This window comes from Dryobates pubescens, chromosome 35 (assembly GCF_014839835.1).
Source record: "Dryobates pubescens isolate bDryPub1 chromosome 35, bDryPub1.pri, whole genome shotgun sequence".
NCBI lineage: Eukaryota > Metazoa > Chordata > Aves > Piciformes > Picidae > Dryobates > Dryobates pubescens.
The window spans coordinates 5,833,330-5,860,464 of record NC_071646.1 but is presented as its reverse complement, the minus strand read 5'-3'; the positions used below and the strand labels follow the sequence as shown (position 1 = coordinate 5,860,464).

Sequence of the window (27,135 nt, the reverse complement as noted above, 5' to 3'; positions counted from 1 at the left end):
GGGCCGCCGGCCGGAGCCGTCCCGATGCCGAAGAACAGCAAAGTGACGCAGCGGGAGCACAGCAGCGAGCACGTCACCGAGTCGGTGGCCGACCTGCTGGCCCACGAGGAGCCGGTGGACTACAAGCGCAGCGTCCTCAACGTCGCCGGCGAGCCCTGGGACAAGCAGAAGGATGGAGACGAGGAGCTGGAGGCGGAGAACCGCCCGGCCTGGAACAGCAAGCTGCAGTACATCCTGGCGCAGATCGGCTACTCCGTGGGGCTGGGCAACGTCTGGCGCTTCCCCTACCTCTGCCAGAAGAACGGAGGAGGTGAGAGAAGGGGGCGAGGGGCGAGGGGAAGGGGGTGGTAGCCCCTGGAGAAGGGGACGCAGCCCGCTCCTGCCCCGCCGAGCCTTGCGGGGAGTGGATGCTCGGAGCGGGGAGGGGGGCGTGGGGGTGCTCTGGGCTCTGAAGCGGAGGGCTGGGGACTCTGCAGTGGGGGTTTCGGCTCTAAAGGGGCATTTTGGGGACTCTAAAGTGGGGGTTGGGGCTGGAAAGTGAGGGTTGGGGGACGCTAAAGGGAGGTTGGGACTCTAAAGTGGGGGGTTGGACTCTGAAGTGGGGTTTGGGGGGCTCTGAAGCGGGGTTTGAGCAGTAAAGCGGGGGCTTGGGGACTCTGCAGTGGGGGTTTCGGCTCTAAAGGGGCATTTTGGGGGCTCTAAAGTGGGGAGTTGGACTCTGAAGTGGGGTTTGGGGGGCTCTGAAGTGGGGTTTGAGCAGTAAAGCGGGGGCTTGGGGACTCTGAAGTGGGGGTTTCGGCTCTAAAGGGGCATTTTGGTGGCTCTAAAGTGGGGAGTTGGACTCTGAAGTGGGGTTTGGGGGGCTCTGAAGTGGGGTTTGAGCAGTAAAGTGGGGGCTTGGGGACTCTGAAGTGGGGGTTGGGGCTGGAAAGTGAGGGTTGGGGACTCTAAAGGGAGGTTGGGACTCTCAAGTGGGGTTTGGGGGACTCTGAAGTGGGGGTTTCGACTCTAAAGTGGCATTTTGGAGACTCTAAAGTGGGGGTTGGGGCTGTAAAGTGAGGGGTTGGGGACTCTAAAGGGAGGTTGGGACTCTAAAGTGGGGTTTGGGGGACTCTGAAGTGGGGGTTTTGACTCTAAAGGGGCATTTTGAGGACTCTCAAGTGGGGAGTTGGACTCTGGAGTGGGGTTTAGGGGGCTCTAAAGTGGGGTTTGAACTGTAAAGTGGGGGGTTGGGGACTCTGAAGTGGGGGGTTGGACTCTGATGTGGGGTTTGGGGGCTCTAAAGTGGGGTTTGAACTGTAAAGTGGGGGGTTGGACTCTAAAGTGGGGGCTTGGGGGACTCTCAAGTGGGGTTTGGGGACTCTGAAGTGGGGGTTTCAACTCTAAAGGGGCATTTTGGGGGCTCTAAAGTGGGGGTTGGGGCTGGAAAGTGAGGGGTTGGGGACTCTAAAGGGAGGTTGGGACTCTCAAGTGGGGCTTGGGGGACTCTCAAGTGGGGCTTGGGGAGTCTCAAGTGGGGAGTTGGACTCTGAAGTGGGGCTTGGGGGGCTCTAAAGTGGGGTTTGAGCAGTAAAGTGGGGGCTTGGGGACTCTGAAGTGGGGGTTTCGGCTCTAAAGGGGCATTTTGGGGACTCTAAAGTGGGGGTTGGGGCTGGAAAGTGAGGGTTGGGGGACGCTAAAGGGAGGTTGGGACTCTAAAGTGGGGGGTTGGACTCTCAAGTGGGGCTTGGGGGACTCTGAAGTGGGGGTTTTGACTCTGAAGTGGGGGTTTCAACTCTAAAGGGGCATTTTGGGGGCTCTAAAGTGGGGGTTGGGGCTGGAAAGTGAGGGGTTGGGGAACTCTAAAGGGAGGTTGGGACTCTCAAGTGGGGCTTGGGGGACTCTGAAGTGGGGAGCTGGACTCTGAAGTGGGGTTTGGGGGGCTCTAAAGTGGGGTTTGAGCAGTACAGTGGGGGCTTGGGGACTCTGAAGTGGGGGTTTCGGCTCTAAAGGGGCATTTTGGGGGCTCTAAAGTGGGGAGTTGGACTCTGAAGTGGGGGTTTGGGGACTCTGAAGTGGGGGTTTCGGCTCTAAAGGGGCATTTTGGGGGCTCTAAAGTGGGGAGTTGGACTCTGAAGTGGGGTTTGGGGGGCTCTGAAGTGGGGTTTGAGCAGTAAAGTGGGGGTTTGGGGACTCTGCAGTGGGGGTTTCGGCTCTAAAGGGGCATTTTGGTGGCTCTAAAGTGGGGAGTTGGACTCTGAAGTGGGGTTTGGGGGGCTCTGAAGTGGGGTTTGAGCAGTAAAGTGGGGGCTTGGGGACTCTGAAGTGGGGGTTTCGGCTCTAAAGGGGCATTTTGGGGGCTCTAAAGTGGGGAGTTGGACTCTGAAGTGGGGTTTGGGGGGCTCTGAAGTGGGGTTTGAGCAGTAAAGTGGGGGCTTGGGGACTCTGAAGTGGGGGTTGGGGCTGGAAAGTGAGGGTTGGGGACGCTAAAGGGAGGTTGGGACTCTCAAGTGGGGTTTGGGGGACTCTCAAGTGGGGGTTTCGACTCTAAAGTGGCATTTTGGAGACTCTAAAGTGGGGGTTGGGGCTGTAAAGTGAGGGGTTGGGGACTCTAAAGGGAGGTTGGGACTCTAAAGTGGGGTTTGGGGGACTCTGAAGTGGGGCTTGGGGACTCTGAAGTGGGGGTTTTGACTCTAAAGGGGCATTTTGAGGACTCTCAAGTGGGGAGTTGGACTCTGGAGTGGGGTTTAGGGGGCTCTAAAGTGGGGTTTGAACTGTAAAGTGGGGGGTTGGGGACTCTGAAGTGGGGGGTTGGACTCTGATGTGGGGTTTGGGGGCTCTAAAGTGGGGTTTGAACTGTAAAGTGGGGGGTTGGACTCTAAAGTGGGGGCTTGGGGGACTCTCAAGTGGGGTTTGGGGACTCTGAAGTGGGGGTTTCAACTCTAAAGGGGCATTTTGGGGGCTCTAAAGTGGGGGTTGGGGCTGGAAAGTGAGGGGTTGGGGACTCTAAAGGGAGGTTGGGACTCTCAAGTGGGGTTTGGGGACTCTCAAGTGGGGAGCTGGACTCTGAAGTGGGGTTTGGGGGGCTCTAAAGTGGGGTTTGAGCAGTACAGTGGGGGCTTGGGGACTCTGAAGTGGGGGTTTCGGCTCTAAAGGGGCATTTTGGGGGCTCTAAAGTGGGGAGTTGGACTCTGAAGTGGGGGTTTGGGGACTCTGAAGTGGGGGTTTCGGCTCTAAAGGGGCATTTTGGGGGCTCTAAAGTGGGGAGTTGGACTCTGAAGTGGGGTTTGGGGGGCTCTGAAGTGGGGTTTGAGCAGTAAAGTGGGGGTTTGGGGACTCTGCAGTGGGGGTTTCGGCTCTAAAGGGGCATTTTGGGGGCTCTAAAGTGGGGAGTTGGACTCTGAAGTGGGGTTTGGGGGGCTCTGAAGTGGGGTTTGAGCAGTAAAGTGGGGGTTTGGGGACTCTGAAGTGGGGGTTTCGGCTCTAAAGGGGCATTTTGGGGGCTCTAAAGTGGGGAGTTGGACTCTGAAGTGGGGTTTGGGGGGCTCTGAAGTGGGGTTTGAGCAGTAAAGTGGGGGCTTGGGGACTCTGAAGTGGGGGTTTCGGCTCTAAAGGGGCATTTTGGGGGCTCTAAAGTGGGGAGTTGGACTCTGAAGTGGGGTTTGGGGGGCTCTGAAGTGGGGTTTGAGCAGTAAAGTGGGGGCTTGGGGACTCTGAAGTGGGGGTTGGGGCTGGAAAGTGAGGGTTGGGGACGCTAAAGGGAGGTTGGGACTCTCAAGTGGGGTTTGGGGGACTCTCAAGTGGGGGTTTCGACTCTAAAGTGGCATTTTGGAGACTCTAAAGTGGGGGTTGGGGCTGTAAAGTGAGGGGTTGGGGACTCTAAAGGGAGGTTGGGACTCTAAAGTGGGGTTTGGGGGACTCTGAAGTGGGGCTTGGGGACTCTGAAGTGGGGGTTTTGACTCTAAAGGGGCATTTTGAGGACTCTCAAGTGGGGAGTTGGACTCTGGAGTGGGGTTTAGGGGGCTCTAAAGTGGGGTTTGAACTGTAAAGTGGGGGGTTGGGGACTCTGAAGTGGGGGGTTGGACTCTGATGTGGGGTTTGGGGGCTCTAAAGTGGGGTTTGAACTGTAAAGTGGGGGGTTGGACTCTAAAGTGGGGGCTTGGGGGACTCTCAAGTGGGGTTTGGGGACTCTGAAGTGGGGGTTTCAACTCTAAAGGGGCATTTTGGGGGCTCTAAAGTGGGGGTTGGGGCTGGAAAGTGAGGGGTTGGGGACTCTAAAGGGAGGTTGGGACTCTCAAGTGGGGCTTGGGGGACTCTCAAGTGGGGCTTGGGGAGTCTCAAGTGGGGAGTTGGACTCTGAAGTGGGGTTTGGGGGGCTCTAAAGTGGGCTTTGAACTGTAAAGTGGGGGGTTGGACTCTCAAGTGGGGCTTGGGGGACTCTCAAGTGGGGAGTTGGACTCTGAAGTGGGGTTTGGGGGCTCTAAAGTGGGGTTTGAACTGTAAAGTGGGGGGTTGGACTCTAAAGTGGGGGCTTGGGGGACTCTCAAGTTGGGTGTTGGGGACTGAAGTGGGGAGTTGGACTCTGAAGTGGGGTTTGGGGCCTCTAAAGTGGGGTTTGAGCAGTAAAGTGGGGGTTTGGGGACTCTAAAGTGGGGGTTGGGGCTGTAAAGTGAGGGGTTGGGGACTCTAAGGGGAGGTTTGGACTCTGAAGTGGGGGTTTAGGGCTCTGAAGTGGGGGTTTAGGGCTCTGAAGTAGGGGTTTTGGGCTCTGAAGTAGGTTTCCTTGACTCTAAAGTGGGGTTTAGGGTTCTGAAGTAGGTTTCTTTGACTCTAAAGTGGGGAATTAGAGCTTTGAAGGGGTTTTTTTGGGGCTCTGAAGTAGGTTTCTTTGACTCTAAAGTGAGGTTTAGGGCTCTGAAGTGTAGTTTTTGGACACTAAAGTAGGTTTCTTTAAGTCTAAAGTGGGGTTTAGGGCTCTGAAGTGGGGTTTTGGACTCTGAAGTAGGTTTCTTTAACTCTAAAGTGGGGAGTTAGGCTCTGAAGTGGGGGTTTTGGGGCTCTGAAGTAGGTTCCTTTGACTCTAAAGTGGGGGTTTGGGGCTCAGAAGTGGGGGATTTGGACCCTGAAGTGGGGTTTTTGGGCTCTGAAATAGGTTTCCTTGACTCTAAAGTGGGGTTTAGGGCTCTGAAGTGGGGTTTTGAGGCTCTGAAGTAGGTTCCTTTGACTCTAAAGTGGGTTTTAGGGCTCTGAAGGAGGTTCCTTTGACTCTGAAGTGGGGTTTAGGGCTCTGAAGGAGGAAAGGGGCAGGCAGGAGCTGTGTGCTCATCTATTCAGAGGTGCAGGAAGCTCCAGGACAGCCTCTTCCTAAGGGGTTCCCAGCTGCCCCCTCCAAAGTCAAGGTGAATCCCAGGCTGCTCTCTTGCTGCAGCCCCAAATTCCTGCTGGGGCAGTTTGGAAACCTGAGGGTGGAGAAAAGCAGAGGAGGTTCCTCCACTCCCCTCTGTCCCAAGAGCTGCACTGAGCAGGCTCCAGCCCCTTCCCAACCTCCCCTTCCCAACCTCCCCTTCCCCACCTCCCCTTCCCCACCTCCCCTTCCCCACCTCCCCTTCCCCACCTCCCCTTCCCCAGCCTGCCCACCCCATGTGTCCCCCTTGGGCTTCCAGGAGCATCCTGAGGGGCAAAGTCTCCCCCAGCCATGCTGAGCCCTTCATGGCAGTGATGGGAGGGAGGCTGCTCCTCAGCAATCCAGACCCAGCTCCCCAGCCCTCTCCTGTGCAGCCATGGGAGGTGGACCCTGGCCAGCAGCACTGAACAGAGCCCCCAGGGTCAGGCAGTCCCAGAGTGGTTTGGGTGGGAAGAGACCTTTCAAGCCCACCCAGCCCAACCCCTCTGCACTCAGCAGAGTCTTCTACACCTAGAGCAGGCTGCTCACAGCCCCAACCAACCTCGCCTGCAGTGGTGGCAGGGATGGGGCAGCTCTCTGAGCAATCTGGGCCAGGGCTCTCCCCACCCTCAGCATCAAAATACCTTCCTTAACTCTCCCTCACATCCCCAGCCCAGCTCAGCTCTTCCCCCTTGTTGCCAGCACTGCAGCACTGGAGGTGCCCCCAGCCCCCAGAGCTGCCAAACCTGCAGTGCCCTCAATAATGAAGCCCTGTCTGCTGTCATCCCCACGATGAGTCACTGCCTCAGATGAAGACCTCAGCAGTCAGCACTTCCCCCCTGGGGCTGCTGCACCCTCACCCCTGCTGGGCTGGAGCATGCTGCAGCCAGCTCCTGCATCCTTCCCAGCTGCAGGGCACACTTAGCTCCTGCTGGCCTGCCTGCTTTGGGGCCAGCCTGGCTGCACCCCAGGTTTGGGTCCAGCACAGAGTGCTGGCTGCATTGCAGAGCTGAGGGCAGGGGACCTGGATGTGGTTTTGGGGCCATCCATGGGCATGGAGGGGTCTCAGATGGCTGCTTTGTGTGCTTGTGGTGGAGGCAGAGGGGAGGGTTGCACCCAGAGGAGGTCACAGGCAGAGCCTGGAGCTCATTCAAGGCTGGGATAGAAGCACAGAGCCCTGCTGGCTTTGTCTCCTGTCTCTCACCCTGAGCTCCTGGTGTCCTACTTTGGGTCCAAGCTGGTTGCACCTCAAGCTTTGGTCCAGCACAGTGTGCTGGCTGCATTGCAGAGCTCATGACAGAGGTTCTGGATGAGGTTTTGGGGCCATCCATGGGCATGTGGGGGTCTTGAGTGGCTGCTTTGTGTGCTTGTGGTGGAGGCAGAGGGGAGGGTTGCACCCAGAGGAGGTCACAGGCAGAGCCTGGAGCTCATTCAGGGCTGGGATGGATCCACAGAGCCCTGCTGGTTTTGTCTCCTGTCTCTCACCCTTAGCTCCTGGTGTCCTACTTTGGGTCCAGGCTGGCTGCACCTCAAGCTCTGGTCCAGCACAGTGTGCTGGCTGCATTGCAGAGCTGAGGGCAGAGGTTCTGGACATGGTTTTGGGGCCATCCATGGGCATGTGGGGGTCTCAGATGGCTGCTTTGTGTGCTTGTGGTGGAGGCAGAGGGGAGGGCTGTACCTAGAAGAGGTGAGAGGCAGAGCCTGGAGCTCATTCAAGGCTGGGATAGAAGCACAGAGCCCTGCTGGCTTTGTCTCCTGTCTCTCACCCTGAGCTCCTGGTGTCCTACTTTGGGTCCAAGCTGGTTGCACCTCAAGCTTTGGTCCAGCACAGTGTGCTGGCTGCATTGCAGAGCTCATGACAGAGGTTCTGGATGAGGTTTTGGGGCCATCCATGGGCATGTGGGGGTCTCAGATGACTGCTTTGTGTGCTTGTGGTGGAGGCAGAGGGGAGGGTTGCACCCAGAGGAGGTCACAGGCAGAGCCTGGAGCTCATTCAAGGCTGGGATAGATCCACAGAGCCCTTCTGGCTTTGTTCCACTTCCTGTCTCTCACCCTGAGCTCCTGGTGTCCTACTTTGGGTCCAGGCTGGCTGCACCTCAAGCTCTGCATTGCAAAGGTGATGGCAGAGGACCTGGATGAGGTTCTGGGCTGCAGGCAGCACCCATGGGCATGGAGGGGTCTCAGGTGGCTGCCTTGGATGCAGAGGGGAGGGCTGTACCCAGGCAGAGCCTGGAGCTCATTCAGGCCTGGGATGGATGCACAGAGCCATGGCAGGGGGGGGTTGAATCTAGGTCTGTGAGGTCCCTTCCAAGCCCAACCCTTCCAGGGTTCTCTGAGCTTCCTCCTGCAGACCTTCCCCCCCAGGAAGAAGCCTTTAGAGGCTGCCCCAACCACAGCCCTGTTTGAGAGCTGGGGGAAGCTGAGGCACAGAGCTGGGGGCAGCAGGCTGCTGAGTGGTCCTGCCAAGGGGCATCACCTCCCCCTGCCATGGAGCAGAGGCTGCTTTCCAGCCCTTTCTCCCCACCACACTGAACCTCCTGGGCCTTTGCTTGGGCTTCCCACGGGGCTGGGGGGCTGGTGCCAGACAGACAGATGCAGGAGGTGGGGAGTGATGGACAGACCACCCCCCCAGGATGTGCTGCAGGATGTGCAGGGGAGGGGGGTGGGGGGATGGGGGTGCTGCTGCTTTCTCTCCAGCTCCCCAAGCAGGTGTCTGTGGGTAGCAGAATGAGCTGGAGCCAGAACTGCCAGGACTCAGAGTGCTGGGAGCTGGCACAGCCTGGCACTGTGCTTCCCCAGCAGGAGCTGGTGCCCATCCTTCCAGAGACCAACAGGAAGGAAAGCTCCAAGAGCTCCAGGGCAGGAGCAGGGAGCTCATCCTGCCCTGTGCTCAGCACTGCTGAGGAGTCCTGGGTCCAGCTCTGGGCTCCTCAGGTCAGGAAAGAGGTTGAGCTGCTGGAAGGTGTCCAGAGAAGGGCAACAAAGCTGGGGAGGGGTCTGGGGCACAGCCCTGGGAGGAGAGGCTGAGGGAGCTGGGGTTGCTTAGCCTGCAGGAGAGGAGGCTCAGGGGAGACCTTCTTGCTCTCTGCAACTGCCTGCAGGGAGGTTGGAGCCAGGTGGGGGTTGGGCTCTTCTGCCAGGCACCCAGCAGCAGAACAAGAGGACACAGTCTCCAGCTGTGCCAGGGGAGGTTTAGGCTTGATCTTAAAAGTTCTTCCCAGCCAGAGAGATTGGCCCTTGGGATGTGCTGCCCAGGGAGGTGGTGGAGTCCCCATCCCTGGAGGGGTTCCAGAGGGGCTTGGATGTGGCCCCTGGAGCCATGGTTTGGTTGTCAGGAGGTGCTGGGGGACAGCTTGGACTTGCTGAGCTCTGAGGTCTTTTCCAACCTGATTGATTCTATGATTCTAAGACTGGGAGGGAGGGAGGGAGAGGGAGTGAGAGGGAGAGGGGGAGGGAGGAAGAGGGAGAGGGGGAGGGAGGAAGAGGGAGAGGGGGAGGGAGGAAGAGGGAGAGGGGGAGGGAGGAAGAGGGAGAGGGGGAGGGAGGGAGGCCTCCCTCAGCCTCCTCTGCTCCAGGCTCCCCTGTCTCAGGCAGGGCTGGGGGCAGACAAAGAGGAGCTGGTGCAGGGTGCTGGGGGAAGGCAGCAAGAGGGCTGTGGGGCAAGCCCAGAGCCAAGCCAGGGAGAAGGACAGGGGGAGCAGAACATCACAGCCTGAAGGAATTGCCAGGGTTGGAGCTGCAGAGAGCAAGGAGGTCTCCCTCAGCCTCCTCTGCTCCAGGCTCAGCATCCCCCCAGCTCCCTCAGCTGCTCCTCCCCAGCCCTCTTCCCCAGACCCTTCCCCCACTTCGTTTCCCTTCCCTGGCCTCACTCCAGCCCCTCACTGCCTCTCTTGGAGCCAGGCTCCCACTCTCCCCGAGGTGGAACTTCCAGCTGGGACTGTGCCCAGCGCAGCCAGGCTCCGGAGTGTGCCTTCGGACGGCTGCCCCTGGTCCTGAGCCTGCTGCTCAGCCCCTTGGCAGGGGGCTGGAGCCATCCATCAGCTGGCTGCTGCGGCTCGACTCACCGCGGTCCTTTGGTCGCGCTTCAGGAGCTGCTGATTCCCCTCTGGCCTCCTCAGTTAGGCAGAGATTAAGCGAGGGGCTCCGAGGGGCTGTTCCCACCCCCTCCCTACACCCTGGAAGGGTTTAAGAGGAGCCTGGGTGAGGCGCTGGGTGCCGCGGTTGGAGGAGGTGCTGGGGGGGGTGGGTGGGAGAGGGTTGGGCTCGATGACCCCCGAGGACTTTCCCGACCTGGTTAATTCGGTTCTGTTCTTTGCAGCTTGAGCCTGCCCCAGCTCTCTCCCCCCCCAGCTCCCTCCTGTCCCCCCCAGCTCTCTCCTCCCCCCATTTCCCTTCTGCCCCCCCAGCTCTCTCCTGCTCCCCTACCTCCATCCTGCCCCCCCCCCCAGCTCTCTCCTGATCCCCCCATTTCCCTCCTACCCCCCCAGCTCTCTTCTGCTCCCCCCAGCTCCATCCTGTCCCCCCCGGCTCCATCCTGACCCCCCAGATCTCTCTGTCTCAGCTCTCTCCTGCCCCCCCAGCTCTCTCCTGCTCCCCCCAGCTCTGCCTGTCCTAGCTCCCTCCTGCCCCCCCCAGCTCCATCCTGCCCCCCCAGCTCCCTCCTGCCCCCCAGCTCTGCCTGCCCCAGCTCCCTCCTGCCCCCCAGCTCTGCCCATCCAGCTCCCTCCTGCCCATCCAGCTCCCTCCTGCCCCCCAGCTCTGCCTGTCCCAGCTCCCTCTCTCCTGCCCCCCCAGCTCCCTCCCGCCTGCCCTCCCCGCCCGTCCCCCCCCGTGCCGCGCCGGGGCCGGGGCCGGGGCAGGGGGAGGGCTGCCTGACTCTGCCTCTGCCCTGCCAGGAGCCTACCTGGTGCCCTACCTGGTGCTGCTGATCCTCATCGGGCTGCCGCTCTTCTTCCTGGAGCTGGCCGTGGGGCAGCGCATCCGGCGCGGCAGCATCGGCGTCTGGAACTACGTCTGCCCCCGCCTGGGCGGCATCGGCTACGCCAGCTGCCTGGTGAGTGCCCCCCGGGGCCTGCTCAGTGCCCCCCAGCTGCCAGCTGAGTGCCGCCCAGCTGCCAGCTGAGTGCCCCCCAGCTGCCAGCTCAGTGCCCCCCAGCTGCCAGCTCAGTGCCCCCCAGCTGCCTGCTCAGTGCCCCCCAGCTGCCAGCTGAGTGCCCCCAAGGTGCCTGCTCAGTGCCCCCCAGCTGCCTGCTCAGTGCCCCCCAGCTGCCAGCTGAGTGCCCCCCAGGTGCCTGCTCAGTGCCCCCCAGCTGCCAGCTGAGTGCCCCCAAGGTGCCTGCTCAGTGCCCCCCAGCTGCCAGCTGAGTGCCCCCCAGGTGCCTGCTCAGTGCCCCCCAGCTGCCAGCTGAGTGCCCCCAAGGTGCCTGCTCAGTGCCCCCCAGCTGCCAGCTGAGTGCCCCCCAGGTGCCTGCTCAGTGCCCCCCAGGTGCCTGCTCAGTGCCCCCCAGCTGCCAGCTGAGTGCCCCCCAGCTGCCTGCTCAGTGCCCCCCAGGAGCCAGCTGAGTGCCCCCAGGAGCCAGCTGCCTGCCCCCAGCTTCCTAGTGAGTACCCCCAAGGTGCCAGCTGACTGGCCCCCAGCTGCCTGGTGAGTGCCCCCCAGGTGCCAGGTGCCAGCTGAGTGCCCTCAGGGCCCCTGCTGGATGCCCACCCTGGGCTGGCTGTGCAGGCTGTGGGGTGGGGAGAGTGACCTGGAGGAGAACCTGGAGGAGCTCTCTGTGGAGCTCCAGGAGAGGCTTTCCAGCTCCCTTCACAGGCTCAGGGAATCCTGGAAGTGTTTGGGTTGGGAAAGGCCTCCAGGATCCCCCAGGCCAACCCCAACCCCCCCATGGCCACCAAGCCCTGGCCCCAGGAGCCATGGCCACAGCTTGCTGCACCCCCTCCAGCCATGGGGACTCCACCACCTCCCTGGGCAGCCTCTGCCAGGCCCTGACCACTCCTCCAGCAAAGACATTTTGCCTCCTCTCCAACCTCAGCCTCCCCTGGCACAATCCCAGGCCAGTTCCTCTCCTTCTGTGCCCTGAGCCTGGGGAGCAGAGCCCAACCCCCCCTGGCTGCAGCCTCCTCTCAGGGAGCTGCAGAGAGCAATGAGGTCTCCCTCAGCCTCCTCTGCTCCAGGCTCAACCCCCCCAGCTCCCTCAGCTGCTCCTCCCCAGCCCTCTTCCCCAGACCCTTCCCCAGCTGGGTTGCCCTTCTCTGCCCCCTGTGTCTCAGCCCCCTGGGGGGTGTGGGGGGGCTCTGCCACTGCCCTCTGCTGTCACTCTGAGCCCTCCTGCCTGCCCCCCAGGTGTGTTTCTTCGTGGGGCTCTATTACAATGTCATCATTGGCTGGAGCATCTTCTACTTCTTCAAGTCCTTCCAGTACCCTCTGCCCTGGAGCGAGTGCCCCGTGGTGAAGAACGGCTCCCTGGCTGGTGAGGGCTGGCCTCTGGCCTGGCAGGAGGCTCAGCTGGGGGGGAGAGATGCCCAGGGACAGGGGGAGGGAGCCCTGCCCAGGGAGAGGAGAGGGAGAAGTGCCCAGGGAGAGGGGGAGAGAAAGCCCTGCCCAGGGAGAGGGGGAGAGAAAGCCCTGCCCAGGGAGAGGGGGAGAGAAAGCCCTGCCCTGGGAGAGGGGAGGGAGCCCTGCCCAGGGAGAGGGGGAGAGAAAGCCCTGCCCAGGGAGAGGGGAGGGAGCCCTGCCCAGGGAGAGGGGGAGAGAAAGCCCTGCCCAGGGAGAGGGGGAGAGAAAGCCCTGCCCAGGGAGAGGGGAGGGAGCCCTGCCCAGGGAGAGGGGGAGAGAAAGCCCTGCCCTGGGAGAGGGGAGGGAGCCCTGCCCTGGGAGAGGGGGAGAGAAAGCCCTGCCCAGGGAGAGGGGGAGAGAAAGCCCTGCCCAGGGAGCCCTGCCCAGGGAGAGGGGGAGAGAAAGCCCTGCCCAGGGAGAGGAGAGGGAGCCCTGCCCAGGGAGAGGGGGAGGGAGCCCTGCCCTGGGAGAGGGGGAGGGAGCCCTGCCCCGGGAGAGGGAGCAGTTCCCAGGGAGAGGGGAGGGAGCCCTGCCCAGGGAGAGGGGGAGAGAAAGCCCTGCCCAGGGAGAGGGGGAGGGAGCCCTGCCCAGGGAAGGGCACTGGGGCCCCCCCAACACCTCCAGCTCCTGCAGCTGGGGGAAACTGGAGGTCGAGGAGGCTCCTGCAGCACTGAGTCCTCCCCAGCCCAGCTGCCTTGGCCAGGTCACAAGGTCATGGAATGGGTTTGGGATGGAAGGGACCTTGAGGACCATCCAGCTCCAACCCCCCTGCCGTGGGCAGGGACACCTCCCACCAGCCCAGGCTGCTCAGGGCCTCATCCAGCCTGGCCTTGAGCACCTCCAGGGTTTCCCTTGGCTTGGACAAGTGTCTCCCATGGTATCCCCTCAGGGTCCATCCTCACTGATGGGATCTGATACCATTATGGGGATCCAGAGCTTGAGTCTTGATGCTTGGGGCCAGGATCTGCCCCAAAGGGCCATGCAAAGGAGGCAGAAGGAGGCAGGCAGGGCTCCAGCAGTGCCCAGCTGGGATGGGGCCAGGATCTGACCCAAAGGGCCATGGAAAGGAGGCAGAAGGAGGCAGGCAGGGCTCCAGCAGTGCCCAGCTGAGATGGGGCCAGGATCTGCCCCCAGGGCCATGGAAAGGAGGCAGAAGGAGGCAGGCAGGGCTCCAGCAGTGCCCAGCTGGGATGGGGCCAGGATCTGCCCCCAGGGCCATGGAAAGGAGGCAGAAGGAGGCAGGCAGGGTTCCAGCAGTGCCCAGCTGGGATGGGGCCAGGATCTGACCCAGGGCCATGGAAAGGAGGCAGAAGGAGGCAGGCAGGGTTCCTGCCCAGCTGGGATGGGGCCAGGATCTGCCCCCAGGGCCATGGAAAGAAGGCAGAAGGAGGCAGGCAGGGCTCCAGCAGTGCCCAGCTGAGCTGCTGGGGGTGCTGCTGGCGTTTCAGAGCTTCTGAGCATCCCCTTGGGCCCCCCTGGGAGCTCTTGCAGGGAGTGGAGATGTCTCTCCTGCCCTTCAGCACCCAGTTTCCCCCTGCCAGTGCCCCTCCTGCCCTGGCTCTTCTCTTTGCTGCTGAGAGATGACTCCCAGCCCCCTCTGCCCCTCAGCTGCCACAGGTCCCTGCCTCCCATGGGCAGCTCTGGCAGGTCCCTGGCATGAGTTCCTCCTCTTCCTCAGCTCCCCTCCCCTCACCTTCTCCTGCCTCTGCTTGCTTGCAGTTGTGGAGGCTGAGTGTGAGAGGAGCTCTGCCACCACCTACTTCTGGTACAGGGAGACCCTGGACATCTCCAACTCCATCTCAGAGAGTGGAGGCCTCAACTGGAAGATGACCTTGTGCCTGCTGGTGGCCTGGAGCCTCGTTGGCTTGGCCATGATCAAAGGCATCCAGTCCTCAGGCAAGGTGAGGCTTGGGAGGCCCCCTGGGCTCTGTCCTCCTGCAGGGACCACCCTCTCCTGCCCTGCTCTGGGCTGGCTCTGTGTGTGCCCCCTCTGGGGTGCCCACAGCCTCTGCAGAGTTGGGGCCAGCTCTGGAGGGAGCCAGAAGAAGAGCAGAGGAGGTTGCAGGGAGGGGGTTGGGGCCAAGGGATGCCTGCAGGCATGGCCCAGGCCCTGCACCTGGGGGCTGGCAGCTGTCTGCCCCCTTGCTGGGCACCAGCTCGATGGCTGTGTGGGGAGATGGAGGATGTGTGGCTGGCAGCTGAGCCCTGCCTGCTGTGGGGGGGAGCTGGGGCTCTGTGCAGGAGGAGTTGGGCAGGGAGGAGCAGCAGGGCTGGGGAGAGGGAGGCTGTCAGAGGGGCTGGGCAGGGAGGAACAGCAGGGCTGGGGAGAGGGAGGCTGTCAGAGGAGCTGGGCAGGGAGGAACAGCAGGGCTGGGGAGAGGGATCCTCTGATGGGGACCTGGCTGAGATGAGAGGATGGAGTCCAGCAGCAGGGAATGTGCAGAGGACACCAAGCTGGGGGCAGGAGCTGAGCTGTCAGAGGCCAGGAGAGCTCTGCAGAGGGACCTGGCCAGGCTGGGCAGAGGGGCAGAGGCCAAGGGCAGGAGATTGAACACAGCCAAGTGCCAGGGGCTGCACTTTGGCCACAGCAACCCCAGGCAGTGCCACAGGCTGGGGGCAGAGTGGCTGAGAGCAGCCAGGCAGAGAGGGACCTGGGGGGAGTGGGGGACAGCAGCTGAACAGGAGGCAGCAGTGTGCCCAGGGGGCCAAGAAGGCCAAGGGCAGCCTGGCCTGCAGCAGGCAGAGTGTGGCCAGCAGCAGCAGGGAGCTCATCCTGCCCTGTGCTCAGCACTGCTGAGGCCACAGCTGGAGTCCTGTGGCCAGCTCTGGGCTCCTCAGGTCAGGAAAGAGGTTGAGCTGCTGGAAGGTGTCCAGAGAAGGGCAACAAAGCTGGGGAGGGGTCTGGGGCACAGCCCTGGGAGGAGAGGCTGAGGGAGCTGGGGTTGCTTAGCCTGCAGGAGAGGAGGCTCAGGGGAGACCTTCTTGCTCTCTGCAACTGCCTGCAGGGAGGTTGGAGCCAGGTGGGGGTTGGGCTCTTCTCCCAGGCACCCAGCAGCAGAACAAGAGGACACAGTCTCCAGCTGTGCCAGGGGAGGGTTAGGCTGGAGGGGAGGAGAAAGTTCTTCCCAGAGAGAGTTGTTAGCCCTTGGGATGTGCTGCCCAGGGAGGTGGTGGAGTCCCCACCCCTGGAGGTGCTCAGGAGGGGCTTGGCTGTGGCCCTTGGAGCCAGGGTTTAGCCATGGGGGCTGTGATGCCAGCTTGGCCTTGCTGAGCTTTGAGGTCTCTTCCAGCCTTGGGGATGCTGTGGAGTCCAAGTCACCTTCCCTCCTGCTGCTGTGCTGGGCTGTCCTGGGGGGTGCTGAGGAGGTGGCTGGGGTGGGGAGGGAGGCAGGCAGTGCAGGTCATGCTGGTGCTGTGTCCCTCCTGCCCCAGGTGATGTACTTCAGCTCTCTCTTCCCCTACGTGGTGCTGGTTTGCTTCCTGGTGAGAGGGCTGCTGCTGCGCGGGGCGGTGGATGGCATCCTGCACATGTTCACCCCCAAGGTGAGAGCCTGCAGCCCAGGCCCTGCTCCTGGCTGCTCACACACTGCCCTCTCTGCTCCTCAGCCCCTCAACCCCCTCCCCCCCCCCAAAAAAAACCCTCAACAACCCCACAGCTCCAACCCCACAGCTCCAACCCCACAGCTCCAACCCCAAACCCCACAGCACCAACACTAAACTGCAGGGCACCGACCCCAGACCCCACAGCACCGACCCCAGACCCCACAGCACCAACACTAAACTGCAGGGCACCGACCCCAGACCCCACAGCACCAACACTAAACTGCAGGGCACCGACCCCAGACCCCACAGCACCAACCCCAAACCCCACAGCACCAACACTAAACTGCAGGACACCACCCCCAGACCCCACAGCACCGACCCCAGACCCCACAGCACCAACACTAAACTGCAGGGCACCGACCCCAGACCCCACAGCACTGACCCCAGACCCCACAGCACCAACACTAAACTGCAGGACACCACCCCCAGACCCCACAGCACCACCCCCAGACCCCACAGCACCACCCCCAGACCCCACAGCACCGACCCCAGACCCCACAGCACCAACACTAAACTGCAGGACACCACCCCCAGACCCCACAGCACCACCCCCAGACCCCACAGCACCACCCCCAGACCCCACAGCACCAACACTAAACTGCAGGACACCACCCCCAAGCCCCAGAGCTCCATCCCCAGACCCCAGAGCTTCAACCCCAGACCCCAGGGCACCAACACCCAAACCCCAGGGCACCAACCCCCAGACCCCACAGCACCAACACTAAACTCCAGGGCACCAACCCCCAACCCCCAGACCCCACAGCACCAACACTAAACTGCAGGACACCACCCCCAAGCCCCAGAGCTCCATCCCCAGACCCCAGAGCTTCAACCCCAGACCCCAGGGCACCAACACCCAAACCCCAGGGCACCAACCCCCAGACCCCACAGCACCAACACTAAACTCCAGGGCACCAACCCCCAACCCCCAGACCCCACAGCACCAACACTAAACTGCAGGGCACCACCCCCAGACCCCACAGCACCGACCCCAGACCCCACAGCACCAACACTAAACTGCAGGACACCACCCCCAAGCCCCAGAGCTCCAACCCCAGACCCCAGAGCTTCAACCCCAGACCCCAGGGCACCAACACCCAAACCCCAGGGCACCAACCCCCAGACCCCACAGCACCAACACTAAACTCCAGGGCACCAACCCCCAACCCCCAGACCCCACAGCACCAAGCCCCAAGCCCAGGGCACCAACCCCAGACCCCAGAGCACCAATCCCAGACCCCAGAGCTCCATGTCCCAACCCCACAGCACCACCCCCAGACCCCAGGGCACCAACCCCAGACCCCAGGGCACCAACCCCCAGCCCCACAGCACCAACACTAAACGCCAGGACACCACCCCCAGACCCCAGAGCTCCATCCCCAGACCCCAGAGCACTAACCCCAAGCCCCACAGCACCAACACTAAACCCCAGGACACCACCCCCAAGCCCCACAGCACCAACCCCGGACCCCAGGCACCACCCCCAAGCCCCCCTGCACCAACCCCCAGACTCCAGGGCACCAACCCTAAGCCCCACAGCACCAACCCCCAAGCCCCAGGACACCAACCCCACCCCACAGCCCCACCCCCAGACCCCAGAGCTCCACCCCCAGACTCCAGGGCACCAACCCTCAACCCCAGAACTCCATCCCCAGACCCCACAGCACCAACCCCAGACTACCTCAGAGCCCCTGCTGCGTCCTCAGGATGGATGGCAGCAGCCCAGGGCATGGCCCAGAGCCACCAGCCTGCAGCTGCCCTGAGCCCTGGGTACCTTTAGGGGCCCAGACCACCAGGCTGGGAGGTGGTGGGGGGTGGGTGGGGGTGTGTGTGTGTGTGGTGTGTGCCCCAGGCCATGCATTTGAAGCAGGAAGGTGCTGGCTGGCAGCAAAAAGAAAAGCTCTGCTGGTGGGATGCCTCCATTAATTAAGCAGCTAATTAATTCATTAAGCAGAGATGAAGATGAATCAGCTCAGCCAGGCAGGCTGCTGGGAGGAATTAATTATCCTCTGGTGATGGATGCTGCCTGGAGGCCTCCAGGCTGGCAGCAGAGGGGAGGAGGATGTGGTTGTGGGGATGAGAGGTTCAACAAACCCAGCAGGCCAGGGGTTGGCTTTCAGGTGCTGCTCTGCATCGCTCCAGAGGCTGGAGGAGGCTGGAGAGCTGTGCCCTTGGGTGGGTGGGAAAGGACAGAGCTCCCCAGGGCAGCTGGGAGGCTGCAGGGGCTTGGGAGCAGGGCACTGGGCACCCAGCCTGGGCTGCCAGGCAGATGCTGAGGTCCAACCTGCCCCCTGCCTCGCTTTCCCCTCTGTGGCAAAGAGGCAAAAGGAGCTGGAGCATGCTGCTGGCAGCTCAGGGCATGCCCATGGCTTGCCCCCACAGCAGCCCAGGCTGCAGCCCCAGGCAGCCCTAAGCCCTGGCTCCCAGGGCAGGGAGGCTGGGGAGGGGTCTGGGGCACAGCCCTGGGAGGAGAGGCTGAGGGAGCTGGGGTTGCTTAGCCTGCAGGAGAGGAGGCTCAGGGGAGACCTTCTTGCTCTCTGCAACTGCCTGCAGGGAGGTTGGAGCCAGCTGGGGGTTGGGCTCTTCTCCCAGGCACCCAGCAGCAGAACAAGAGGACACAGTCTCAAGCTGTGCCAGGGGAGGTTTGGGCTGGAGGGGAGGAGAAAGTTCTTCCCAGAGAGAGTTGTTAGCCCTTGGGATGTGCTGCCCAGGGAGGTGGTGGAGTCCCCATCCCTGGAGGTGTTCAAGAGGGGCTTGGATGTGGCCCTTGGAGCCAGGGTTTAGCTGTCAGGAGGTGCTGGGTGAGAGGTTGGACTTGATGACCTCTGAGGTCTTTCCCAACCTGGTTGATTCTGTGGTTCTCTGAGCCCATGAAAAAGAGGTGGAGAAGGACCAGGTGTGAGGTTCAAGAGCAGAACAAGAGGACACAGTCTCAAGCTGTGCCAGGGGAGGTTGAGGCTGGAGGTGAGGAGAAAGTTCTTCCCAGAGAGAGTTGTTGGCCGTTGGGATGTGCTGCCCAGGGAGGTGGTGGAGTCCCCACCCCTGGAGGTGTTCCAGAGGGGCTTGGATGTGGCACTTGGAGCCAGGGTTTGGTTGTCAGGAGGTGCTGGGGGACAGCTTGGACTTGCTGAGCTCTGAGGTCTTCTCCAACCTGGTTGATTCTATGATCCTATGAGGTGGTGGAATCCCCACCCCTGGAGGTGTTCAGGAGGGGCTTGGATGTGGCACTGGGTGCCATGGTTTAGCCATGGGGTCTGTGGTGCCAGCTTGGCCTTGCTGATCTTTGAGGTCTCCTCCAGCCTTGGTGATGCTGTGGAGTCCAAGTCACCTTCCCTTCCCCTGCTGTGCTGAGCTGTCCTTGGGGGGTCTGAGGGGGTCTGTGGTGCCAGGCTGGGCTCAATGAGCTTTGAGGTCTCCTCCAGCCTTGGTGATGCTGTGGAGTCCAAGTCACCTTCCCTTCCCCTGCTGTGCTGAGCTGTCCTTGGGGGGGCTGAGGGGGTCTGTGGTGCCAGGCTGGGCTCAATGAGCTTTGAGGTCTCTTCCAGCCTTGGGGATGCTGTGGAGTCCAAGTCACCTTCCCTTCCTCCTGCTGTGCTGAGCTGTCCTTGGGGGGGCTGAGGGGGTCTGTGGTGCCAGGCTGGGCTCAATGAGCTTTGAGGTCTCCTCCAGCCTTGGTGACTCTGTGATCCTCCGAGGGCCACCAAAGCCCTTTTGCCTTCTCCTTGTGTCTCCCTCCCCAGCTGGACAAGATGCTGGACCCCCAGGTGTGGAGGGAGGCAGCCACCCAGGTGTTCTTTGCCCTGGGGCTGGGCTTTGGAGGGGTCATTGCCTTCTCCAGCTACAACAAGCAGGACAACAACTGCCACTTCGACGCCACTCTCGTCTCCTTCATCAACTTCTTCACCTCTGTCTTGGCCACCCTGGTGGTGTTTGCTGTGCTGGGCTTCAAGGCCAACATCATGAATGAGAAATGTGTGGTGGAGTAAGAGGATTGGGGGCTTTGTTTTCCTCTGCTTGAGGGTGGGGAAGGGTTTAGCTCCCTGGCTGGTCGTGGTGGGGCTGGGGGGCGAGGGAAGGGAAGCGTCCTTGGAGCTGGGGGGTTGGGGGAGCCAGGTTCCTGCTGGTCAAGAGTTGGATCTCCAGGGATCATGGAATGGTTGGGGTTGGAAGGGAGCTGCAAAGGGCAGCTGGTCCAAAGGCAAGCCTAGACTGGGGGAGGAAGCCCTTCCCAGGGGACAGGGGGAGGAAGCCCTTCCCAGGGGACAGGGGGAGGAAGCCCTTGGGATGTGCTGCCCAGGGAGGTGGTGGAGTCCCCATCCCTGGAGGTGTTCCAGAGGGGCTTGGATGGGGCACTGGGAGCCAGGGTTTGGTTGTCAGGAGGTGCTGGGGGGCAGCTTGGACTTGCTGAGCTCTGAGGTCTTCTCCAACCTGCCTGATTCTATGATCCTATGAGGTGGTGGAGTCCCCACCCCTGGAGGTGTCCAAGAGGGGCTTGGATGTGGCACTGGGAGCCAGGATTTGGCTGTCAGGAGGTGCTGGGGGACAGCTTGGCCTCGCTGAGCTCTGAGGTCTTTTCCAACCTGCCTGATTCTATGATGTGTCCCCAGGGGGGAGGTTCACCTTACCTGGGGGGGGGCGAAGGGGCTTCCATCTGCCAGCCTGGGGGGGTTGGGGAAGGAGTCCTCTCGGGGTGCCCAGGCTGTGCCCTCCCTTAGGAACGCTGAGAAGATCTTGGGCTACCTGAACAGCAACGTCCTGAGCCACGACCTCATCCCTCCCCACGTCAACTTCTCCCACCTGACAGCCAAGGACTACCAGGAGATGTACAGGGTGATCATGACAGTGAAGGAGGCACACTTCAAGGAGCTGGGCTTGGATGCCTGCCTCTTGGAGGATGAACTCAACAAGGTACCAGGAGGTCACCTCCCTGCCCCCCCTTCCCTGCCCCCCCGGGCAGGAGCTGCTCTGCTTCGGGCACTGCTGGCACCTGGAGCTGGGAAAGCTCTTCCCAGAGACCCCCTCCAGGGCTGGAGATTCTCTGCCCCTCTGGTCTTGCCCAGCACCTTCCTGGGGTTGGGGGTAAAGTCTTCCCCAGCTCCTTGTGGTCCTCCCTGGGGTGGGGGCAAGGTCTTCCCCAACACCTTCCTGGAGTGGGGGTAAGGTCTTCCCCAGCACCTTCATGGGATTGGGGTAAGGTCTTCCCCAGCACCTTGTGGTCCCTCCTGGGGTGGGGGCAAGGTCTTGCCCAGCACCTCCTTGGGGTGGGGGCAAGGTCTTGCCCAGCACCTCCCTGGGGTGGGGGCAAGGTCTTGCCCAGCACCTTGTGGCCATTCCTGGGTGGTTGTAAGGTCTTCCCCAGCACCTTCCTGGGATTGGGGGAAGGTCTTCCCCAGCACCCTGTGGTCCTCCCTGGGCTGGGGGAGAGATCTCACCCCAGCAAGCCTAAGCTGGGTCACCACCCCTCCCAGGCTGGGGCTTTCCCTCCCCTTGCAGAGCTGATTCAGTGCCTCAGGAGGGACCTGAGGGCTTGCAGGCTGTGTCCTTGCTGTGTTTCTCACCTTGTGTTCCTCTCTCCCTGCCCTGAGCAGTCGGTGCAGGGCACTGGCCTGGCCTTCATCGCCTTCACTGAGGCCATGACCCACTTCCCAGCCTCCCCCTTCTGGTCTGTCATGTTCTTCCTGATGCTGATCAACCTGGGGCTGGGCAGCATGATTGGGACCATGTCAGGCATCACCACTCCCATCATTGACACCTTCAAGGTGCGGAAGGAAGTCTTCACAGGTGAGGTCCTTTGCTCCTCCATCCTCCCTGGGGGCAGAGAGGGGGGAGGGAGAGAGGGTCCCCACTGCCCTGAGGAGGCCCTCCAGGAGAGGGGGGGGATGTGTGGCTCCTGCTAATGCAGGGAGAGGACCTGCTGGGGAAGGCTTTGGTGGCTCTTGGGGTGCTCTGCTGACCATACCTCCCCACGAGGCATTTGAGGGGCTGGAGTGGGTCCAGGGAAGGGCAGCAGGGCTGGGGAAGGGGCTGGAGAGCAGGGCTGGGGAGGAGCAGCTGAGGGAGCTGGGGTGGGGGGTGTTGAGCCTGGAGAAAGGGAGGCTGAAGGGAGACCTCATTGCTCTCTGCAGCTCCCTGAGGTTGGAGCCAGGTGGGGGTTGGGCTCTGTCCCCAAGGAATAAGCGACAGGAGGAGAGGGAATGGCCTCAAGCTGCCCCAGGGGAGGTTCAGCTTGGCCATGAGGAGCAATTTCTGCCCCTTGAGGCTTGTCCAGGCCTGGCTCAGGCTGCCCAGCGGCAGTGGTGGAGTCCCCAGCCCTGGAGGGGTTTCAGAGCCCTGGGGATGTGGTGCTGAGGGCCCTGGGGTGGTGGTGCCCTGGGGCAGGGCTGGGGTAAGGGCTGGGCTTAACCATCTCAAGGATCTCTTCCAACCTCAACAGTTGGTCCTTAACTTTTCCTTAGCCTGCAGAAGAGGAGGCTCAGGGGAGACCTTCTTGCTCTCTCCAGCTCCCTGAAAGGAGGTTGTAGTCAGGTGGGGGTTGGGCTCTTCTCTCAGGCAAGCAGCAGCAGAACAAGAGGACACAGTCTCAAGCTGTGCCAGGGGAGGTTTAGGCTGGAGAGGAGGAAGAAATTCTTCCCAGAGAGAGAGATTGGCCCTGGGGATGTGCTGCCCAGGGAGGTGGTGGAGTCCCCATCCCTGGAGGTGTTTAGGCAGAGCCCGGCTGAGGCCCTTGGAGCCATGGTTGAGTTGATCAGATGGTGCTGGGGGAGAAGTTGGACTTGGTGAGCTCTGAGGTCTTTTCCAACCTGGTTCATTCTCTTCTCTTTCTCTCCTTCTCTTTCTCTCCTTCTCTATCTCTCCTTCTCTATCTCTCCTTCTCTATCTCTCCTTCTCTATCTCTCCTTCTCTATCTCTCCTTCTCTATCTCTCCTTCTCTATCTCTCCTTCTCTTTCTCCCCTTCTCTTTCTCCCCTTCTCTTTCTCCCCTTCTCTTTCTCCCCTTCTCTTTCTCCCCTTCTCTTTCTCCCCTTCTCTTTCTCCCCTTCTCTTTCTCCCCTTCTCTTTCTCCCCTTCTCTTTCTCCCCTTCTCTTTCTCCCCTTCTCTTTCTCCCCTTCTCTATCTCCCCTTCTCTTTCTCCCCTTCTCTATCTCCCCTTCTCTATCTCCCCTTCTCTATCTCCCCTTCTCTTTCTCCCCTTCTCTTTCTCCCCTTCTCTTTCTCCCCTTCTCTTTCTCCCCTTCTCTTTCTCCCCTTCTCTTTCTCCCCTTCTCTTTCTCCCCTTCTCTTTCTCCCCTTCTCTTTCTCCCCTTCTCTTTCTCCCCTTCTCTTTCTCCCCTTCTCTTTCTCCCCTTCTCTTTCTCCCCTTCTCTTTCTCCCCTTCTCTTTCTCCCCTTCTCTTTCTCCCCTTCTCTTTCTCCCCTTCTCTTTCTCCCCTTCTCTTTCTCCCCTTCTCTTTCTCCCCTTCTCTTTCTCCCCTTCTCTTTCTCCCCTTCTCTTTCTCCCCTTCTCTTTCTCCCCTTCTCTATCTCCCCTTCTCTATCTCCCCTTCTCTATCTCCCCTTCTCTATCTCTCCTTCTCTATCTCTCCTTCTCTTTCTCTCCTTCTCTTTCTCTCCTTCTCTTTCTCTCCTTCTCTTTCTCTCCCCCCTCTCTCCCCTTTCCCTTCCCCCCTTCCCTTCCCCCTCCTCTCCCCACAGTGGGCTGCTGCCTCTTTGCCTTCCTGGTGGGGCTGATCTTCGTGCAGCGCTCGGGGAACTACTTTGTGACGATGTTTGACGACTACTCGGCCACGCTGCCGCTCACCGTCGTCGTCATCCTGGAGAACATCGCCGTGGCCTGGATCTATGGCACCAAGAAGTAAGCCCTGTGGGACCACAAAAGGACAAACCCTCCCTCCCCTCCCCCCTCCCAGCCTCTGGCCCCCAGGCTTTCTTCCCCCACCCCCCAGAAGCTCCTCTGATGGAGCTGGCAGGGGCAGGAGCCTGGGGAAGGGATGCAGGGAGTGGGGTGGGTTGGAAGGGACCTTGAAGGTCATCCAGTTCCAACCCCCCTGCTGTGGGCCAGGGGCAGCTCCCTCTAGATCAGGCTGCTCAGGGCCTCATCCTTGCCCTACCCCAGGGGCAAGACCTTAGAATGATAGAATCAGCCAGGTTGGAAAAGACCTCAGAGGTCAGCAAGGCCAAGCTGTCCCCCAGCACCTCCTGACAGCCAAACCCTGGCTCCAAGGGCCACATCCAAGCCCCTCCTGAACACCTCCAGGGATGGGGACTCCACCACCTCCCTGGGCAGCACATCCCAAGGGCAAACAACTCTCTCTGGGAAGAACTTTCTCCTCCCCTCCAGCCTAAACCTCCCCTGGCACAGCTTGAGACTGTGGCCTCTTGTTCTGCTGCTGGGTGCCTGGCAGAAGAGCCCAACCCCCACCTGGCTTCAACCTCCCTGCAGGGAGTTGCAGAGAGCAAGAAGGTCTCCCCTGAGCCTCCTCCAGGCTCAACAATCACAGCCAGGGCAGTTTCCCATGGGGAGCAGAAGACTTTCAGGCTCCAGCTGGGGCAGAGCTACACCAGGGACCAGATTTCCATGGAGAGAGGGCTGGAGGGGTGCAGGGAATGTGTGGATGTGGCACTCTGGGGACACATTTCCTTGGCCCCAGGCTGGTGGTTGGAGTCGATGCTCCCCGAGGGCTTTCCAGCCTAAGCCATTCAATGGTTCTGGGACACAGGAGCCAAGCTCCTGGGGGCATCACTGCCACGAGGAGAAGGCACCAAGGCCTTGGTGGGGGTGGCATTCCCAACCTGGTGTCAGGCAGCTGCCAGCTCAGGAGGTGCTGAGAGAGAAGGAGTGGAGGGAAGAGATGGAGCCAGGCAGAGGCCAATGGAGTCAGGGCCCAAGGAGCTGCTCCAAAGAGCAAGGAGCTGAGGAATTCAACCCTGGGGATCCTTAGTCATGGCTGGGGGGGGAGTGGGGGTCACAGACACACACAGCTCGTGCCTGCTTGCCTTCCACTGCTGCCAGGTGGCATCTCAGTGGCTTCTCTGGAGCATCCCCTGGCCACAAGCCCACCTTGGGCTCTGAAAATGGAGCAGGAGAGGCCAAGCTGGGGAGGGGGGGGGCTGCCAAAGAAGCCCCACTTCAGGCACCCCAAAACACCATCAGTGAGCAGCCTGAGGAGATGCTGAGGCTGCCCAATAGTCCCAGAGCCTTCTCACAGAGTCCCAGAAACATCCAGGTTGGAAAAGAGCCTCGGGATCACCAAGTCCAACCCTGGAGCCTACTCTGCAAGGTTCATCCCCTAGACCACATCCCCCCCCCCCAAGCACCACATCCAAGCCACCTTCAAACACATCCAGGGCTGGTGACTCCACCACCTCCCTGGGCAGCCCATTCCAGTGCCTGACCTCTCTTCTTTTCCTAAAGGCTGTTCCAAAGCAGTGCTGTAGCTTTGAGGGCCACCCAGATGGCTCCAGCAGGCTCTTCTTCAGGCCCTGCCTTGATTGTTAACCCACAGCAGGGGCTCCTGGGGGGGAAGTTTCTGGCTGGGAGGTGGGGAGCAGCTTGGCTTCACCTCTTCTCCTTGGCAGGTTCATGCAGGAGCTGACAGAGATGTTGGGTTTCAGGCCCTACCAGTTCTACTACTACACCTGGAAGTATGTCTCCCCCATCTGCATGGCTGTGCTGATGACTGCCAGCATCATCCAGCTGGGAGTCAGCCCCCCAGGCTACAGTGCATGGATCAGAGAGGAGGTGAGCTCTTCCAGCCCCCCTCCACCCCAGCTCTGCACCTTCCCAGGCTGCAGCAGGTTGGGAGGGACCCTCCCAGGGCATCTTGTTCAACCCTCCCTCCCCCCCAACCCTGCACTCAGCAGGGGCAGCTCCAGCTGGAGCAGGCTGCCCAGGGCCACATCAAAGCTGACCTTCAATGTCTCCAGGGATGGAGCCTCAACCAACCTCCCCTGGGCAGCCTGTTCCAGGGTCTCCCCAGCCTCACTGTGCAAAGCTTCCTCCTGGTGTCCAACCTAACTCTGCCCTGCTCCAGTTTGAACCCACTGCCCCTCACCCTGTCCCTCCAAGCCCTTGGACACAGCCCCTGCCCAGCCTTCCTCTAGGTCCCCTTCAGATTTTGACCTCAGGTCATGAGGTCTCCCTGGAGCCTTCTCTTCTCCAGGCTGCACAGCCCCAACTCTCCCAGCCTGGCCCCACAGGGGAGGCTCTCCAGCCCTCTGATCATCCTGGTGGCCTCCTCTGGACCCTCTCCAGCAGGTCCATGCCTCCCTCGTGTTGGACACAGTGCTCCAGGTGAAGTCTCACCAGAGCAGAGAGTCAGAATCACCTCTCTTGCCCTGCTGCCCTGCTCTTCCCAGCTCAGCTCATTCCTCCTCCCCTCTCCTGCTGGGAGATGCTCTGCCTGTGGCTGCAGTCAGGTTTGTCCACCCTGCCCAGAAGCCTCCAGCCAGCTCTGAACCTGGGCTGGATTTTGGGCTTGGATTGCAGTCTGCTGCCACAGCTCCACACTTGTGTGCAAGACCCTGCCCTGTGCCTTGGGGTTGAACCTTCCACCTCCTGAGAGCTCCACTTGGTGCTCCTGAGGATGGAGCCTGGCAGGGGGCAGCAGGGATTGCCTAGCACTTGGGAGATCCCAGGATCAGAGGTTGGAAGGGACCTCTGGAGATCATCCAGTCCAACCTCCCTGCCAGAGCAGGACCACAGCATCCAGCTCAGGTCCCACAGGAACACATCCAGACAGGGCTGGGAAGGCTCCAGAGCAGGAGACCCCACAACCCCCCTGGGCAGCCTGCTCCAGGGCTCTGGGAGCCTCACAGTGCAGAAGCTCCTCCTCATGCTGAGCTGGAGCCTCCTGTGCTGCAGTTTCCATCCACTGCCCCTTGGCCTCTTCCAGGGTGCCCAGGGTGCAGCTGAGCAGAGTCTGGCCCCTCCTTCTCGACCCTCCAACCCTCCGTCCCCCCTCGACCCCCACCCCTCCGTCCCCCCTCGACCCCCCACCCCTCAGTCCCCCCTCGACCCCCCACCCCTCAGTCCCCCCTCGACCCCTCACCCCCCAGTCCCCTCTCAGTCTTCTCCAGACGAAGCAGCCCCCAGGGCTCTCAGCCTCTCCTCCCACCCCTGCTCCATCACCTCCTTGACCTCCCCTTCCTCTGCCTCTTCCCAGGCTGCAGAGAAGTTCCTTTTCTACCCAACCTGGGCCATGGCTATCCTCATCTCCCTCATCCTCCTGGCCTCCCTCCCCCTGCCCCTGGTCTTCGTCCTGCGGCAGTTCCACCTGGTGTCGGACGGCTCCAACGCCCTCTCCGTCACCTACAAGAAGGGGAGGATGATGAAGGACATCTCCAACCTGGAGGACAACGACGAGACCCGCTTCATCCTGAGCAAAGTGCCCAGCGAGACCCCCTCCCCCATGCCCACCCACCGCTCCTACCTGGGGCCCGGCAGCAACTCCCCGCTGGAGATGAGCGCCGCCCCCAACGGACGCTACGGCAGCGGCTACCTGCTGGCCAGCACCCCCGAGTCGGAACTGTGAGGAGGGTCGCCTGCCCACCCCCCAGGAGAGGAGGGCGCTGGGGAGTGGATCCTGGCTGTCCAGGCAGCAGGAAGGAAAATAAA

At 61.5% G+C, this 27,135-nt stretch overlaps 1 protein-coding gene across 1 annotated transcript; it reads left to right on the top strand.

Moving 5' to 3' along the window:
* On the top strand, positions 1-27,135 carry SLC6A17 (solute carrier family 6 member 17). The gene is made up of 11 exons (XM_054176574.1): positions 1-310; positions 10,258-10,415; positions 11,706-11,832; positions 13,638-13,819; positions 15,351-15,461; positions 19,262-19,503; positions 20,237-20,429; positions 21,110-21,302; positions 23,214-23,373; positions 25,098-25,260; positions 26,684-27,135. Exons 1-11 carry the CDS (start codon positions 25-27, stop codon positions 27,050-27,052), a joined length of 2,184 nt encoding a protein of 727 aa, XP_054032549.1. The 5' UTR covers positions 1-24; the 3' UTR covers positions 27,053-27,135.